The 19,525-nt window shown below is 39.8% G+C and overlaps 1 protein-coding gene across 3 annotated transcripts in view; it reads left to right on the top strand.

Annotated features, from left to right (window-relative positions):
* Positions 1–19,525, top strand: part of LOC117382474 (nck-associated protein 5-like) — a 229,866-nt gene that overhangs the window by 145,502 nt on the left and 64,839 nt on the right. For all 3 annotated transcript variants that reach the window (XM_055227102.1, XM_033979660.2, XM_055227109.1), the window contains one exon: positions 18,594–18,681. In XM_055227102.1, the coding sequence (XP_055083077.1) occupies positions 18,594–18,681 (88 nt within the window). The remainder of the gene's footprint in view (positions 1–18,593; positions 18,682–19,525) is intronic.

Here is a 19,525-nt window from a genome sequence, read left to right as displayed (position 1 = left end):
TCTGCTGCGTCTCTTAGGCCACATGCCCCCGACCCCTCCTCTCCCGCTCCCCCCCCTCCCATCCACCCACCCCCAACAACAACCACAGCCGGGCCTACGGTCATTATACCCTGCCGTGGATTAGCCTTTTAGCTCAGCCCACCCTGAACGTCCCACCACCTTACCTTCCAAGCCAATATGTGTAAAGCATTCTAGAGCTGGGGCAGGACCTGGTAGGACACGCTGGGTACTGGATGAATACACTGACCTTTGCCGAATCACACCAGAAATGAAAATCAATTCATTCAATGGACAATCGAAGTAAAATCGAGACAGGAGGACTTCTGGGTGGACAACGGAGGCGACCGCAATTGGCCCCGAATTAAGAATGTTTGGTGGATCAGGGCCAAGTTCACAGGTAATTAGCTGACCAAATTTGCTTGCTTTTGCATAGATTCGTTGTCATTGGTCTCCATTGATTTCTTATCCTCTTAAAGACCAAGGCTGCGCAGATTAAGGCCGAACAGAAAGCGAAAAGCCTCTTGTTGGAGGTCGCTAGCACGTGTACTAGCATAACTCGAGTTGTTGCATAGAAGGAACTCATTCGGTTTGAAGGTGAAGCAGATCTGGAGTTTAAAGAGATCTGTCAGTGAGTCTAACCATACCAGCCAATCGTGAGCTTTTATTTAGATGTAAAATCAGCCCGTGTGGTTATATATGTTATAAATATTTAAATTTGGACTCTCTCAATATTGAAAGGACTTCCTGTTTTGTGTTTGGTTGACTGTGTTTCAGTGGCACTTGTTTCTTGTGTCATTATTCCACTGTTTGATTAAAAACGTTTGAAATTGGTTATACAAATAGACTTTAAAATACACCAAAAAGTACACTAAACAGGTTCTAGAAGATGTTCACCCTCTGACCAGAAGGTAGCTGGTTCAAATCTCATATCTCCTGAATACATCTGTCCGGCTTGCTGTGATAGGAAGGGCATCTGGCATAAAAATCAGGTCAAACGCTGAGGCAACAAAAATGGGTTCTTGAATAGCCAAAGTCAAAGGTAAGTATGTAACTTTTTAAAGGAACTACTTACTGACTTTTATGCCATAATGTGGAAGATTATAGCCAAAGGAACAACATTTCTATGGAAACAAGCAAATGTTGTTCAAATAAGAGTCAGGTTTGTGGAGATGCAAGCCCGCACAAGGTTTTTTCTAACAACCAGAATGAAAACGAAAAATATATCTAAAACGTTACATGCTATGACATTAACTTCTGTTTGTATTCCCGTATAATTGTTTGCCAGTTCCCAAACCGTCTTGTCGTTTAATTCGTTTTGATGTTTTGCGGCTTATCCTTGTCCCACCATTAAAGTCTATATTACGGTCTGTTTAACTCATTTGAACCGGACGTGTCGCAGCGGCTGGAGCGTTGTCACCAGAAACACATGTGCGCTCGCCCTGCAGTCTGCGGCGTTTACGAGAGGGCCACTCCACTTTGAATCACGGCTCTCTACCCTGTCAGGAAGTGGGAGACTTACGGCTAAAGCTAACAACAGCAGCAGACCATGATGAGTGGTGTGTTCGGATTTACGGCCCTGCGCTGGGGTCTTTGAATGCGCCGTCCCCGCAGTTTGAAGTGCTGCTGATGGCGTAAACAGGCCAGAGGCGATGGGACTGAAATGTGGAGTTTTTCTGATGGGGAAAAAGTATGTTGGGAGTGGAACATAAGTTTGTATAATGGTGTACTTACAATAGCAAATAACGCGATTTTAAAAGAGGGAATTATGTATGTGGGAAAAATATAGCAATACGTTTTACTTCACTTTTGGATCTTGCGGTAAATCAGCTGAGCATGCCATGACCAATATAGGTATTTGAAAAAGGATTTATTTATTATGTCAGGTGCCCTCCCTCGCTTGCATTAACCCAAGCCCCAACACTTTCCCATCATGCACTACTGAGTAAGTTTAAGTTTGGACATACTTTTTCATTCATGTGTTTTCTTTATTTACATGATATATTCTTGGTGAAGGCAACAAAATGGACGTGAATGGACACATATGGAACGTACTGAGCAAAAAATAAAGTAAAACAGACTCAAAACTTGTTCTAGATTTTTAAAAATAGTCACCTTTTGCTTTAACCACTTTTGACATTTCTTGTCCCTGACAAGGCGCTTCTTCCTCTTCTTCGATCATCTTTAACTGCTTCCTCATCATCTTCATCTTCATCTTCATCTTCATCATCGTCTTCATCATCTTCATCTTTGTCTTCATCTTCTTCCTCTACTTATCATCTCCTTCCTCTACTTCTTCATCTTCTTCTTCCTCTTCTTTCTCTACTTCTTCATCATCATCTTCATCTTTTTCTTCATCATCCTCTTCTTCCTCTACTTTTTCATCTTCTTCTTTCGCTTCTTTTTTTCTCTTCATCTTTATCGTCTTCATCTTTTTCTTCTTCCTCTACTTCTTCATCAACTTCTTCAATTTCTTCTTTTACTTCTCCTTAATGTTCATCTTTTTCTTCTTTCTCTATTTCTTCATCATCATCTTCATCATCTTTTTCTTTTTCTTCATCGTTTTCTTTGTTATCATCGTCTTCTTTATCATCATCTTCATCATAACACAGGGGAACCATCGAGAGCACTTGGACTCTCTTTTTCATGAGCGCCTTGTTCTAAATACAGTACAAACAAAAACCAAACAAGTATACAAGTCCACATAAAACACTAAAAAGAGTCAACAGGCGTATGCATAAAAGTTTGCAACCACATTATTAAATTCTAGTTTTGTTTTTCCTTTGAGCGTTTTCCATTTTTGTGAAGCAAAACAGCTAAAACTCTCTTTCTTGCACCACATATTTGACGTATCCTGTATGTATAAAAAATATAGAAAGTAGTAAACATAGAACGAGAGAGTGTGTCCAAACTTGACTGGTAGGATCAAATAGTGAAGACGTACTTACCTACACGAACAATTATGTTTACTACTTATAAATATGAAAAAAAAAAAAAATTACTATAGTGTGCACAGTGCCTTGAGTAAACTGATGAGAGGGAGTACACAAATACACAAATAAAAAATAAACACACACAAATTGAAAATGCTAAAAAAATATCTCCCAAACTCTATGATTGATTTTGTATTCTGCGATAGTTTGCTTTTAGGACACAGTGGATGGAAGCGTCACGCCCCCCTCTCCCCCCTCACCCCCCCTCGTCCCCCTCGCCCCCTCGCCTCCCTGCACGGTCCACAGACTGGGGCTCCGTGCCTGCCTTTGCTCTCATTACCAGCCCTCTGCACAGCTGGCTCTCTGGAGGCCTGAGCGACTGGTGCCTGTTTGCAGATCAATGCCCCCTCTCCTCTAATCGGCCAACCATCCAAACCCCACCACCCCAACCGAGCCCGCACCAGGTTTCACAACAGAATGCCAAAATTCAAATTAGATCAGAGTTTGAGAACGTGATTGTTATTTAAGATATTTGCGAATTCTTAATTTTTTTCCCATGTATTTGACCAAAATGTGTCTCGCCTCAGTACAGATATATTGTACAAGGTCAAAATGAGTCCACTGTGTTCTGTCCGCGTCTAATTATAAAAGCGTTTTTACAGTCCGAGAAGCAGGAAGCGCGCTGTTTGCATGCTAGTGGTTAGCTTTGCTGCGACGGTAAACTCCACTCTTGTCGTGAAAAGCGCTTATAAACTCATCATGGTGAATAATTAGGATGTTCTGAATGCATAAAGTAAGTGAGGAATAACAAATAATAAATAGAACACTGCAAACTGTGTGAATTTAAATTGAACTAGTTTACTTTTGGAGTTTTTAAGACAGTAAAATTAAGACGAAAAAATTGTAGGAATTTTTTTTCATGCATTTTCAATTTTATACAAAAAAGGAATGACATCTTCTTCAAATTTTTCAGTTTTTTCCTTTTTTTTTGGGTTGTATATCTCCATTTTATTTATCTCCATCACGCTTCCACTGCCCCCTCCATACGCGATGTGCGGGCTGCCGGATTTGGCCCAGATGAATCAGCCCTCTGTTGGGGACGACACATATGGGGTCATTAAGTTTGGTGAAGGGCGGGGGGGGGGCCTTTTGAAGTCACCAATGCTAGACCAGTGCTGTTGGAGAGATAATGGGTGTCTGGACTATTTCGAGAACACCTCATATTTAGAAGGATTTCTTGTTGGTTTTGTGAAATTGGCTTTAATTACGTCTGATTGGCCTTAATTTGGGTTGTTTTATTCTATTGCAGCTACTAATTTAACAGCTTTGAAATCGTAACCGGTGTTTTGAATGCGTACTTGCGCCATGTTGGTTGCTAACTGTAAACAAGCATGACCGAGCTTGTCTAGATATTAGCACAATTCTGATTTTTATTTTTAAATATTAATCGTTATTTATACATGTTGAAACATTGTGCTACTTGCTAATTAAGCTCCAAATTAGTAAAAGTCAAAGCTATATTGGTCAACTGGACAAAACGTTGTAGGAGTGAAGGCGTTTCGTTGCTCATCCAAGCCGTTTTTGAGCATCGAAACGTCTTCGCTCCTACAACGTTTTGTCCAGTTGACAGATTTAACTTTGGCTTTAACTATGGATCAGACCTGGACGAAGAAAGATTACACAGACACAGGCTCCAAATTACACTTAAAATCACTGTACTGCTACTACTGTTGTTAATACGTGCTTTGCTAATTGTGGCTAGTTGGGTTGCCAGAAGTATCGCAAATCAGATGCTGAAACTAGTATCAAAACTAGCGCAGACATTGATACAAAAATAGAAATTAACCTTTCCGGAACAGCTTTAGGTTGATCTTGAGCTGTATCAGACCACATAGACTTTTTTTTTTTTCCAAGATAGATATTGGTTCGCTTAGAATGTCCCACAATATGGCATTAAACTTATCCACCTTGATGGAGACAGCATCACCATCTCACTACCAGGCCAAATTATAGGTCACTTTTTTGGAGAGACAATCGCGCTCATTTTATTTTTACGATCCATAAACGCATCTGTAATTGTTTAAATGCCATACTGTGGAACATCTAGACACTGCGTAACACCTCAGTCGTCCACGTTTGGTTCACAGACTAGTACACGCCCATGGACAACTGTGGAACCTACCTGGACAACTCAGGGATTACACAGGGAATATAAAAGAAAGTACTACAATTTAAGTTAAAAATCGCATTCTGGTATCAATATCGCTAGGCTGGGCTAACTCAATACTCATTAGCGCTGTCGTGCTACCCACCTACTTCTTAATTTGGGTCATTTTAAAACGATCACTCCCAGTAATTTACCAGCTTTGAACTGCTAACATTTCTAAGCCTTACTTACACTACACCAGATTAGCAACTATGTCAGACAATCCCTAGCGCATGTAACTTCCGGTTTGGATTAAACACACTCGTTATGATGTTTATGGGAATGCCAAAAGAGGTCAGATTACGAGTTTGTGCAGAAGTAGGCCACCTCGATCTCTCTCTGTGTGTAGAGCCAGCCCGTGTCCGGTCGATGTAGCCTGGAGCGAGGCGGCGTGGGGCTGACCTCATGCCTCTTGCCCAGGGAGGAGAGGCTTTTTGTGGGGCAGCTGTCGAGGATGACCCTTGAATTCTGTAACGCAGCCAGTTTTAACAGCCAGTTTTGTTTCATGTGTTATGGTAAGACCAGAGCGACTAGACTACGTAGAAAGGAATATTGAGCAAAAATTTGATGGTGCAATGGAGATTTTTAGGGCGGAGATTCATAATGTCATAATATCGTAATGGATAAGTATGGATTTTTTGAAGGAGAGGTCAAGAAATTGTTATGTAGTGCAGTGTATAGTCTGTAAAATCGGGCTAGCCTTAAAGGTTTACTACGACTAGTGATACACCTGTGGATCATTATGTTATAATTTGAACATTTGAACATTCAATTTGCACCAAAATGACAACGTAACGCTGCAGAATCCTACGTGTAGCACTGATTGGGAAAATAAAACTGAAGAGCAAAGTAAGTACAGAGCAGTGGGCGTGTACCTGTGGCGGGGGTAGGTTGGAGCAATGATGTCTTGAATACAGGTGAATACAGATTAGTCAAACATACATGAATCACGCTAAATACAACTTGAAAAGGGTAAATGAGAAGAAGAAACAACTATAACATGGTTAAAAGCTCTATAAAAAGAGATTGTGCCAACAACGCCAACTTGTGATTATTGTTTTTACATTTAGTCGCTTGCTACTCTTTGTTTCTCACAGTTGAGTTAAACGTAGCATTATCCAAAAAGGGTGGAACAGTAAAACTTCATTCATCTTAAAGGTCTGATTTAACACAAAATTGACTCTTGTGAGCTTTAACGTCTGTTAATATATGTTGTTACCTCCTCAAAAACATGCCTGGAGTTGTGTTTTGAATTCTCCAAGTAATTCTACTGAAAGTGTATGGAGTGAGAAAACACAGCGGGACACTTCCTGTATTACAGCATGACATCACAAGGTGGAACGGAGTGTTTTCAGTTTGACACAAGAACTTAGCCTAAATGTGCACGGTTTGTGTGTTAAACGTGTGAATGAAACAAAACACAACTCCAGGTCTGTTTGTAATGAGGAAACAACATTATAACATAGATAGAAATAGAAATAGAAAATATCGTAGTACCCTTGGACCCTTTAGCCTTAACATAATCCCATAGTTCTTGGATGTGAATAGCTCCCATTACTGTACACAGACAGCTTGACATGAAAAAAAAAAGTTCCTTTTCCAACCAACGCATTAAACTCCCATCAATATAGTTCAGTTCAGGGCTGGCCACCTTTTAGAATCGAGTTAACATGTCAAATCCATCTTGGTCCACCTAAAGACCTCTGGTGTCATCGTGGGGTTCCAGCTAGCATGTCCTCTTTAGCCTCACACATGGACCGCACATGTCTTACCTCAACAAGCCCTCTGGGAAAATCAAAAACGTTGTCTACTTTCGAGGAGCAGCCACTTCCTTGTAACTGTTTCCTTTAGCCAGAGGTGAATTTCGTGAATTTAAATCCTTCCAAATGCAAAGAGACTGCAGGGACCGTAAATCTGTTTCCCACCATATGTCTGGTAATCTACACTTTTTATAGAGTTTTTATATAGTGGTTAGACTCGGAGTTGGGTATATTTGAAGACTTCTAGACATTTTTGAAAGAAATTTTAGAATTTGAGATAAATGTTTGAAATTTTTTAAATACAACTTAAAGAGCCCATATTTCATTCTTTTCTGATCTGTTATAATGTTGTTTGCTCATCAAAAACATACCTGTAGTTGTGTTTAGTTTTCATTCACACATGTTTAATACACAAACTTTGGAAAAAAAAACACTGTTCCACCTTGTGATGTCATGTGGTAATACAGGAAGTGCTCCATTGTGTTTTTAAACTCCAGATTTTACATGGTTTTCTCAACAGATAAGCCGCTTCAATTGGAAATATCCTCACAAATACTAGTTCAATTGTCTTAGCTTAAGTTCGTTAACACCACAATGAATTATGTCTTCCAGGATTCGCTAACCGCTAACCCCCCGGTCTCCCTCTGCTCCACCGCATGTGTGCCTTGTTGTTGTGGTCAAAGTTCATGAGGTTGAGACCCTTTGTAATGCTAGCTCTACATAGCATGCATGACTGATCCGCATGACTTTTACTGCTGCGCACAGTTAGCAGCTAGCTTCCAAAAAGTCTTTACGGCGTCATTTCTTTTTCTACTTGCAGAAAATGGTCCATGGAGTTTTTATTTTTGGCTTAAGGGGATTAGTATTAGCTTAGTATTGGGTTAATCCAGGCAATCGTTTGGCGGGTGTGCATACAACAAGGAAGGCCAAATAGAAGAATGGAAATTGCTTTTTTTTTTCTTTTTTCGATCCAAAGTGCGCAGAGGTCAGAAAAGGTCGGAGTTGTCACGCGATAGGACTTCATGGAAAAGAATAAACCAAACAACAAGGCAATTATTGGGTATTTTTTTTAACAGAGATTAGCATCGTGAGCTAGTCAAAGATGATTATAAAGTGCTGTAGGGCTAGCATAAAGTGAAAGGGTGTCAACGGAAAGAAGCAGAGATATGGGACAAGATCTCGTGCCTCAAGATCTCGCGAGACAAAATTGTGCATACAAGAAAAAAATGATCTTGTGAGATTTATTTATTTATTTATTTATTTATCTTTATTTATACAGGGGGACCCAATGAGAGCACTTGGGCTCTCTTTTTCATGGGTGCCCTGTTTAAAATACAACACAAACCGAAAAAAACAATCAAAACAAATAAGTCCATAAAGGCAGCATTTCTTTCTCTAATTAATTGTGCAGTTTCTGATTTGAACCAGGGATTATTACAATTTTTCATTCTAATTTTTCTTTTAGGCACATGCCGGTCTACAATTTCATTAAATGTATCAATAAAAAAGTTCAAGGCCATATCAGGGTCAAGGAATGCTGATGTTGACCGGATCTCACTGTAATATAGGTCAGAGATGAAGGCCTGCTCATTGAAATGTTTATATGATCTTCTGACCTTTACACATGGATATGTCTTCTTCATTTTTGTATTTCGGATACATCCAATTGGACAATGGTCACTAAAATCAAGTGGAAAAACACCATTTGCCTCATAATTATGGGGTTTGTTTGTTAAGATTACATCAATGAGTGTGCCATTGCATAGGTATTTCAAAGTTTCTGACTCTTTCTCCAGCCAGTTAATATTTATATCACCCATTTGTTTATATTTGGTTTGGATAAAAAAGGGAGGACGTAGTGACAAGTTCCATTTCTTGCGAAGCTGTAGTTCCAAAAGCAGCACTACTATGACGATAAAAGTATGATGTATTTCCACTGACCCACAGGTTGGCGTGCGTGGGTGCGATTCCAGCTCCCACAGATGAATGCTGATGTTGTGTCCTTGGGCAAGACACTTAACCCACCTCGCCCTCAGTGTCTGCGTACTCTGGTGTATGAATGTGTGTTTGAATTGGTGAGTGATTCCTTGATGTAAAGCACTTTGAGTGACTTGAAGGTGAAAGAACATAATCTAATTCTTGAAATTTAATAAGAATATTGTGATAAAGTCAAATTTTAAAGATACTGAGCTGTTTTAAAGCCTCCCAGAGAAAGGGGGCACTATTGACTTTTGGTGCACATGAAGATTGGACATTTTACACAAATTAACCTACGTTTCTCAACAAACTTTTCTCAAATTTTCCATTGAAAGGAATGGGATTGCGTCTTAAACTAAAGTGTGGTTTAGTAGCATTTAAAGGCAAAAACGACCCTCTTCTTTATCATTTCTTCATTTCTTGTAGAATTGGATTAAGTTTGGCTTGGGCTGCTGTCAGAGAAACATTGGCTGTAGAAAAATCCAACCACAGTGGGGAGCCTGGCTATAGCTGTGGAGCCTGCAGAGATTCAACTGATCATTGGAAGAAAAGTACATCTACAGTAGATAAAGATGTTTTTAGATCTGGGTTGTGTTTGTTCTGTATCAGCTCTGGTTCAAATCAAAACTGTATTGAGACATTGTTTTTTTTTAACTGTTAAAGGTCCTATATTGCACACGATTGATTCCTGTGAGCTCTAAGCTTTGTGATAATGGGTTACCTTCTCAAAAACATACTTCGAGTTGTGTCTTGTTTTATTCACACATGTTTGAGTAACTCTTTATTATTAGTCTATCTACATCTCCAAAGCTCAAAATGCTCTGTTCCAGGTCATAAAGCGGTCGTTTTGAAGCTATCTTTTACTTTTAGTTCAATAGAGATGGGCAGTTCCAGGGCTGAAATCATCCAAATGATGAATGCAGTTTGAAAACACAGTGGAGCACTTCCTGTATTACCACATGACATCACAAGGTGGAACAGAGTGTTTCAGTGAAGAACTCAGCCTAAATATGTTGGGTTTGTGTGTTAAACGTGTGAATGAAACAAAACACAACTCCAGGTCTGTTTTTGATGAGGAAACAACATTATAACAGATCAGAAAAATAGTGTAATATGGGGCCTTTAATATTGAAAAAACATTAAAAACGACATTGAGCAGCAGTAGCTCAGCTGTTAGAGTGTCCATCCTGTGATCTGAAGGTTGGAGGGTCAAATCCCACTCTCGACATAATCAATGTGTGCGCGAATGTGTGAGTGGTTCCTTGATGTAAAGCACTTTTAGGTCCTTGAAGTACCTAGTTACCATTTTATTTGAAAATAATTATACTCGATTCTAATGCGTTACTTTAGCCTGTCACAGTCCCGGTACATCTCATCCCCCACATGTTACACTCTTCCACAGAAAGTGTTGGTTCTATCCTAAATCTTCTTAAATCACTCGCAAAGCTGCATCTAGCTGCACCAAATTCCCAAAGTCTTGTCATCCAGACGGTATCCACCCCAGCCTACTACTTCTCAGCGGGACACTCTCTCTCGCCTCTTCTCTTCGGGATACGGCTTAACTTGGGACATATGACGCAACCCTTGGCCACCACTGAGATTGCTAGCATGTTATGACACAACTCGCTAACCCGGGTCGCTAGCCATGCCGTGCGTCAATCGCGCTAGCTAGGGGGGAAAAAAATCGCTCAGGCTTATATGATGACTGGACGGCCTATTTTAACCCAGAAACCCACATACTAGCTGCGCCGCTGTTTTGCCGGCGTCTGGGTCAGTCGGTTGTTCGGATGCCACGGTTGCGCATGGAGCTGAAGGATGTATGCACCGTGGTTTGGGCGTTTTTGCGGAAAAATGGAAGCAAGAAGGATAAAGTCAAGATGGGGTGAGTTGTCAGAGGTAGCAGAGGGAGGTGGGGCGAGCTTTGATCAGTGGAAGTGCTGTGAAGGAGTTTGTCACTGAAGGTTGTGCCCGGTACCATAGGGGTTATGCTTTGAATAGTTTTGAATAATAGAGTTTCGGCAGTGTTTGAAGTGACTTTTGACAATTGGATTTGCGAAAAGAATAGGACATGTTACTTTTGATGGAGGACTTGGCTGACAGTCAATGAAAGTTATATCACGCTACTGTGCATTTTGTTTAGGACACAAAACTTTAATATTTGAAATTCTTAAGAGGAAAATGTGTTCTAATATTTTTATGGGCGACAGTAGCGCGGTTGGTAGTTTGTCCACTGATCTGGAGTTTGGCGGTTTGAATCCCGCTCTTGGTCAGATCCACAGACCCACAGGTTGGCGTTGCGATTCACGCTCCCACAGATGAGTCCCGTTGTTGTGTCCTTGGGCAAGACACTTAACCCACCTTGCCCCCAGTGAATGTGTGTATGAATGGGTGATTGTTTTCTTGACGTAAATTGCTTTGAATGACTTGAAGGGGGGAAAGCGCTATATATATTTTTACCCTAATGTATAAGAATTACTTTCTGGAGCTTTCTGTCATGTTATAATGTTATTCCCTCATCAAAAAAACACACTACAACTTCACAAACCTGATACGATGTGCAGTAGTTTCATTAGCTAAATGCAGGCTGATTGTGTTGTGATAGCGCTCTGAAGGGGGAGTGACTGAGAGCGGAGAGCAAAGGGAGCTGGGGCTCAGAGTGTCAAAAATGAAACTTATCAATCACCAATACTACTTATAAATGTAGTAGCAGCAGCAGTACTAAAAGTAGTTGTCATAGCAGTTACAATAGTAGCAATAGAAGTATTTGTAGTAGCAGCAGTACTGGTACTATTGATATTTTACAAATTGGCTGTAGTTTTGACTTTTAAAACATTACAATTAACAGACTAAGTAAGTTTGAGCTTTTGCGTAGTATTGGTAGGACTGTAGTAAGTGATGCGTGTAGTACAATATAAACTGTTTTAATAAAGGCAACATTAGGGCTGTAGTCGTGTAGTGATTTCTATAGAACTGACCCAAACTGCACTCACAAGACCTGAAGTTCGTGCAAAACTATTTAATAAGTACTAGGAGACATTGTATTTTTTATGAAAATAGATTAAACTTGCGAACAGGTCAGTCATGATAATTACTATATCGACTTATCATTTAATTAATTCATTCAATATTTCATACAATTTGGGGTATGGGGTGAATAAGTCTCTTTTATGGTTAATTATTGGTACATTCTGCTGTATATTTGTTGCAGCTCATGTCTTTTAATGAAACGGTCTTTTTAAAAATGGTTTTCTGGGATTATCTTGCATTATTTAAATCTTAATTAGTGGAATAAAATAAATACCGGAAAAAACTAATCCTCAGCTAACTCACTCACTCCTTCCTGCTGTTGTCCCAGATAAAACCTTATAATCTGCAAAATAAGTCAACGAATGCAAGTCTTGTTCAACGAAGACGACATTGACCGATTATTCCAGTAAACAACTAAAGGCCCACAACCTTAAACAACAGTAGTAACTAGTGATGGGACGTTCGGCTCTTTTATGGGATCTGAATCTTTTGGATCCGTTCATGTCTTTTACCGTTTGTTTATATGACGGAAGGCAATGTGAGAACTCATTTTAACAACCAACTAAGCACAGAGAGAAACGACCGTGGCTTAAATGTGTTTAAAGTGGTTCAAACTGAGAGTGGGTGAGTGTTTACCATTTCAAATTATGCATAATCGAAATAAAACAATAATAATCACTATAAAAGTAACTGTTAATAATGTCAAATATGTTTTTTTAGTAGACAAGTCTCACTCGGGCCACCTGCTCTGGTTCTGTGCTGATTCTTGCGTTGGTTAAGTATTAATCAGTGTAAAAATGCAGACAAATTGACAGAAAAGATTTGGCTCTTTTAAAAATTGAGATCTGGATCCAACCGTTCATGTTAAGGAACCGTTCAAAAGAGCCAACTCGTTCACAAACATCAGATCTCTACTAGTAACAATAATACACTTCCATCCAGTTGGTAATCTTTGGACCACCGGTATGAATAGGTCTTTTCATGAACTTTTATTGTGAGCAGGTTTTTGCTGCGTTTTGCATGTACACAGGTGCCTCGGGCCGGACTGGCAGACCTCAGGCTCTGCATTGATTGGCGCCTTAATTGTGCTTCCTGCCCTGCATTTCAAATTCAGTGCAGGCAGCGCGGGGTCAACAAAGTCAGAATTTGCCTTTAACCTCATCAAACGATTTAGGCCACTCGTGTTGTTCTCATCCTGTCAAGAATCAAGAACTTTGCACATGTTTATTATTTTTATGGGATGTGTGAAAGCCTCAAGTTGATTTTGCATTTACCGTAGAAGTGAAGGTTAGGGCCTTTTGCTTGTGTTGCCTGAAATTAGCATGTATAATCAGAAATGGCTTGGTGGCGATATTTAGCAGATGTTAGCCACTCAAAAAGTTAAATTGGTTAAGAATTTGACTTGTTGGGTTATGGCCAGTTTCATTGAGATTAGAGATTCTACAGGCCTGCAATTTTTATGCATTTACTTTAACTACTTTTTTATTTATACATATATTATTACTTATTCACCACGATGAGTTTCTAAGCATATTTCACAACTCTCGGACACCAGAGCAGAGTTTTGCCATCATCAGCACAGAGTTTTGTCATAAAGCTAACAACAACTAGCCTGCTAACCCGCATTTCCTAATTACTGGACAATAAAATTCTTTCTAATGAGATACAGACAGTACACAGCGGACTTACTTTGACCTTGAGAGCTGCTTATACAATATATTTGCACTTGGAGAAGACACATTTTGCTCAAATACACGGGGAAAATTGGGTACGGGGCCTTTAAGTGATTTAATACAAATAGTGCAATAGTGTTGACATTACTGAAATTAAAATTCATGGTAGTTTGAATGTGGTTTATAAGGTCAAAATGTCTTTGATAATAGTAAAGTATAGGGGCTGATGCTACAGGACTGACATTATCTTTTAAATAAAATACAGCATTTATTGTTCATACTTGTTACTACATTTGTATGGTTTAAAAAGTATAGATTGTTTAAAAAAGTTAAGTGTTTTCTTGACCTTTATACTTGAATCTTTCCGTAATCTTACAGCGAGACCTCAATCCACTTCCACTAGTGTGAATCGTATCCTCAATCATGTTCGGCCTCCTGAATACATTTTCTCAAATGGACCTTTCTTCTTTTTCTCTTTTGCATTAAGTAATCTCTCTCCCTCTGCACCACAGCTATGACTTCAAAGCTGTCCATCCCACCCCGGCCATCAAAAGCCCCCCAAAAGTCTATCCATCAATGCTCCACACATGTGGACTTTGAAATGGAAGAGGTAGTGATGGAATCGCTTCAAAAGTCCCAATCCCACGAGACAAAGAAGGCCTTTCAGGTGTCCTGCTTCAACCAACTAGGAAGCAGACAGGCCACCCCATGAAATGGTGAATCTGGTTTGTAATGCAGGGGTCAGGGAGGTCGCAATGCACATGGGAGTAAAAAGAAAAAAAAACTAGCATACTGAAATTCGGAAAACATTTTTGTTGTGAAGTTGAGGCATTTGTATTCAGGCCAGGTAAGAAGTTTCAAAGTCCCATCTGGCAGCTTGCATGGGAACATAAAGGATAACTTCGATTGAGTTTGAATGGAGGGTGTAGTACTAGCTAGCATAAGGCATTCACTTTTGTTCCAGGTTATAAAAAGTTTGGAAGTAGGTTGTAAAGAGATGAACAGAAGAGAAGTGTCAGCCATCTCAAAATCTTAAAAATATGATAGAGAATGAACTAGTGTTGCGAAAAGTATTGAAAATCAGATATTAATTTGATTGTTTTTATTGTTTAAAGAAAGAGTGTGTTCTTATTTTCATTGTGGTATCAGAGTTGGCATTGAGTTTATTTCTGAGTATCGTAATCGAGTTTGATGTTCATTCTAATGTTGTCACAATACTAACATTTCAAATAGGCTATGGAAACGTACAAATGTTGGTTCACTCAGTCAGATCCCCAAATTGTAAAATGATTGGAATCCATGCTGTTGTTCTTCCAGATATTTTGCTTTTGATTTTCTTAAGAGTTCGTGCCGCGTCCCAGAGGCCAGGATCATTGATTTATATTCAGAAGTGAAAGCAAGTGTTAAATGGGTTAAATCAACTTTGATGAGTTATCATTAACGCGGTTTGCTAATTAAGTGATGGCACAGAAACGCTCCAGAACTCTGTGGGGTGCCGGCTTTCTGAGCGAACAAGCTGTCAATCAACGCCCACGGAGCAGACAGCAGACAATTTATTTTATTTATTCAAGATATTTGGAGTGTAAATGTAAGTTTTGACTACATTTTTTGTTTCAGTCATACATTTGGAAGTGTTTTATTTGTCTTGGATATACATATATGGTTTACATTTTCTGGTACACTATGTAACTTTTCTGTCCAAAGGTCCGCCACTTGCTTATCTCCATGGAGACGTCATTGTCTTACCGGGAATACACTAAACATATCCAGCTGTCATATATTCAGTTATATCTGTTTTTACCGCAAACAGTTCCTTGAAAAACATGCATGCTTACTATGAGCAGGGTTACCTTTCTCCACAGACCTGACTTGTAACCATAAACTGTTTATATAAATGGACAGAGCTAACGTGCTAGCCGCCGCGTTTCATATGAACATTAATGAGAGACAAATCAGCTGCCTTCTTTCCCTAAGGTTGCTCCTGTTAGCGTTAGCAACAGGTGTTATTGACAGCGTTTCTACCTTTTCCCTGCTAAACCAGTGGTGCAGGTGCGAAGGGGCGTTACCTTCAACAGCTTCGCTCCATATTGGCTCTTTGGTTGCTATGATACTCGCAGTCAGAATTCCTAGTTTGGAACTCGGCTCAAAATTTGCCGCTATAATTGCCAGCCTCGATGAGTTTCATGTGACGTCACATTCACATAGTCCACTTCTTTATACAGTCTATGCTTGTAACTTGGCATGTGTTACTTGTTTGTCTCCTTGAAGATAGTTAGATTTATTGTCATACTGTGGAACATTTCAGACAAAAACCTCCAAAAACCTACCTGCTACCTGACAAATGGGTAGCAGGTCCATCACCAAAAAAGTTGCATAGTGCATGATTAAGACTCCAAATATAAAATCTAAACTGTTTTTTTGAAGAAGTGTTGATGATGGCAAAATTGTAAAGAGCTACGTACTTGGTAAGCTAACCACGCTAACCCTTGACCTGGTTGAACATGGCTGTAGTCTCCCCTGTGCTCTGTATCATGCACTGGTGGTTTTAAACGAGGGAGGAGACACTGGATCTCCCTCTTTCTTGCCTGGCGTTGCTCCTCAGACATGGAGGCTAGCACTGCGCTCATGTCCTGGACCACATTTACAATAGAGAGATGAACGGTTAGTTGCGTACTGTGAACTTAACTTGCGCGGAAGATTGGACTCAGCTCAGTCACATAGGAGGAACTTGGAGTAGACCCGCTGCTCCTCCACATCCAGAGGGGCCGGGTGCCTCCTGTACACCTTCCTGTGGAGAACCTGGGGCCTGAGTTTGGATATTTTCACCTTTCAGCATTTATTTTTATTCAGTTAGAAATCTTTATTAGCTAAATACCAGTTGATTTACCCTTGGAGTGGAGTCCATTCAGATGCACACTAACTTATTCAAAAATGCAACACGAACAGATTTGAATCAAACTGTGTAAAATGACTTTCCGGGGGACTTTAACTGTCTATCGTTGGACTTTTGAAATGTTAAAATCACTTCTCAGTTTCCTCCCTTTTTTCTTCTGTGACACTTCTCCGCTCCAAAGATTCTGACATAAATTCAGCTGCCGACGCTGTCAAAGCGATTCCACTATCATCGCCCGATCCCTTCTTATCCCGTCTTATCATCATACCAACTTTTGTCCTTTTTTCAAGATCACCCCATTTTTGTATTTTGTTTATATTTTCTGCAAACCACCGTTAACCCCATAGTATGAAGGACAAAACAACTCATTCTTCAGTAATGGGCATATGCGCTGATCTGTTTAGCATGCAGCTGCTAGCATAGCGGTGTGAAATGGAAGATTACTAAGGGAGCCTTGAAGGTCACGGTATCTCGGCTGCTGTTTCGTTGGTCTGATTGCTCTTAATTTAAGCCTTAAACAAATACATATGCAGCTCCATTTGCGTACAATAACCCAGAAAACACAGCGTTGGCACATTTGAGATGTCATTTAGCCTAGGTTTAGTCTGGTTAGGCACATTTGAATGGGAAAATGCTCTGGGATCACGTCCAGCAGTTCAGCAGCAAAGGTTCTATCTCACTTTAGCAGCGTTTTAGCATTTTTATGATATATTGTTGGGCTTGCAAGCTTTTTTCACATTTGCAAACTAATACGTTCACTACACACTCAAGAAGCATAAACTCTAAAAACTCTAAGCATAAAACATTCTATAGGCCAATAATATTTAAAGCCTTAGTATGTATCCTTTTGGCCAAAAACAGGCTAAAATAAATTATGAAAAACATACAAAATCATGCTTCCTTACTGTGTGCAGGCTCGCATCTCCACAAACCTGACTCTTATTTAGCCTGGAGGAGGGCGTCATTCTGCTTTTTCCATGGAAATGTTGTTCCTCTGACTATAATCTTCCACAGTTTATCATAAAACGTGTCTATCTCCATGGGGAATGTTCCAACGTACGGGTTTAACTTTGTATTTCCATTGAATCGTGCAGCTGATTTCCACTTCCAGAAAGAGACTCTCATTATAATATATTAATACAGATAGAGGCGGTTAAAAGTATTGTTGTTAATATTTTGATAAAATCATTCTGAAATCCATGGGTTCATTCATTTTAAACCATTTTTCCACTGACATGATTTGAAAGGCACAATAATAAAACTAAGAAAACAAATTATAAATTTACAGAGTGTCACAAACATCCAGTCCTTTGTTGCCCCTGTCCAAACTGTTTCAAATGTGTTGCATTCATCAAAATGTTTAGAAATTATCAGTTGCCTCCGGTTTGAAATTAAAATGAGTCCAAATTACACTTGGGACTAGATTTCCATACAAAGTGGCAGGGCATATATATTTGTATAGCATAAGAGCTAATGCTTTACAGAATATGAAAAAAATATGTATGAAAAAAAATCACAATACAAACAAACCAAAACATAAATAATTATCATAAACTTAATAAAAGAGAAGAGTACAGAATAAAAACCTTTCAGTCATATGCACAGCTAAACAGAATCATTTTGAGCCTGTATTTATACATTGTCAAAGTCGAGGCCTGTCTCACATCTTCAGAACTGTTCGAGGTTTGATCTGTACAAAACTGAAACACTGATTCCCCATATTAAGTCCTGACTCTGGGCACCAGCAGGAGGCCGGTCCCTGAAGTCCTCAGAGTGCGAGATGGTTTATATGGCACTAACATGTGGGAGATGTTCTTTGGTGCTGGTCCATGGAGAGACTTAAACACAAACAGAGCTGCTTTAAAGTCTATTCTCTGAGCCACAAAGATCTGAGGACAGGACTTATGTGCGCATACTTCCTGGTTTTAAGTGAAGCTCTAAATTGCTAAAAGGTACATTTGAAGCTGTAATCTGCCAAACGCTTAATGTGTATTAATTCACAATATTGTTTGATGCATAAAATGACCCGATTAGCGTCAATAATTGTTCTGTAAACAACGATCAAACGTGATTGGCTGTTCTGTGTTAATCTGATTGATTTAGAGATTGTTTTTAATTGTTTTTCAGGATGGAAGAGACGGTGCGGTCGCTGCTGCAGAACCAGGGCCTGGAGCAGACTGCTGTGGACACTGTGGACCTCATGAAAGCCTACAAGGTACTAACACCTCCATGGTCCCGGTTAAGTCCTGGTTTTTAGTCCTGATGTAGACTTGGTTTGGTCCTGTGCAAGTCCAGGTTTAGTTCTGGGTTTAGTCACAATTTTTATGTGACATGTGTATTGACAACTTAACAAACTCAATACAATAACAATGCTAGTAGGAATGCGTGCGGCTTGTGCGTTAAAGTTGGGCTAAACACATAAACTCCGCCCACAACAGGGGCCTGGACGTATGCGGAACAGCGTGATTGGTCTGACAGGTGTCCACATTTCAAACTCCGCCCCTGCAGCCAGGTATTTGTAATTAGAAACACCTGACTTTAATCGGGGCAGTCCTGTGTGATGTCGCGTAGTACTTGGAATCGCAGTGGAGGCGGCACACACTCAGTTTTTGTCCACGTACGCAGTTGAGTAGCCAAAAACAGTAGATTTTACACAGAGCATGCCTAAAGTACACACATTTCTCCTAGATACCCATAACAGATATTAAAGTAATTATTAATTGAAATAAGTTATATATTTTTTCTCGTAAATTATATTAAAATAGACCCCAAAAGGTTGAAGTTTTCCCTTTGAAGCCTTGCAATTAAAATGCAATATACGCTCTGTTCAGTCTATTTGAGAGCAAACCATGTGAATGTGCTATCCAAACATGATCCATCGCTCAGAGCCGCGTGAACTTCAGATACTCAAACTGTTGATTAGTTCTCAGCGTTGCCATGGAGACGGGCTCACTTCCAACGTTCTCGGATTCAGCAGCTCGGTTTGAAACGCGTCTTACCTGTCTTCACCTCCTCAGCCCGACGACAAGAGTAATGTCTGCATTTATGTGGCAAAATAT

The sequence above is a fragment of the Periophthalmus magnuspinnatus genome, chromosome 2 (genome assembly GCF_009829125.3).
Source record: "Periophthalmus magnuspinnatus isolate fPerMag1 chromosome 2, fPerMag1.2.pri, whole genome shotgun sequence".
Classification (NCBI taxonomy): domain Eukaryota; kingdom Metazoa; phylum Chordata; class Actinopteri; order Gobiiformes; family Gobiidae; genus Periophthalmus; species Periophthalmus magnuspinnatus.
Note: the sequence above shows the minus strand (reverse complement) of the source record. Positions and strands in the feature narration are given on the sequence as shown.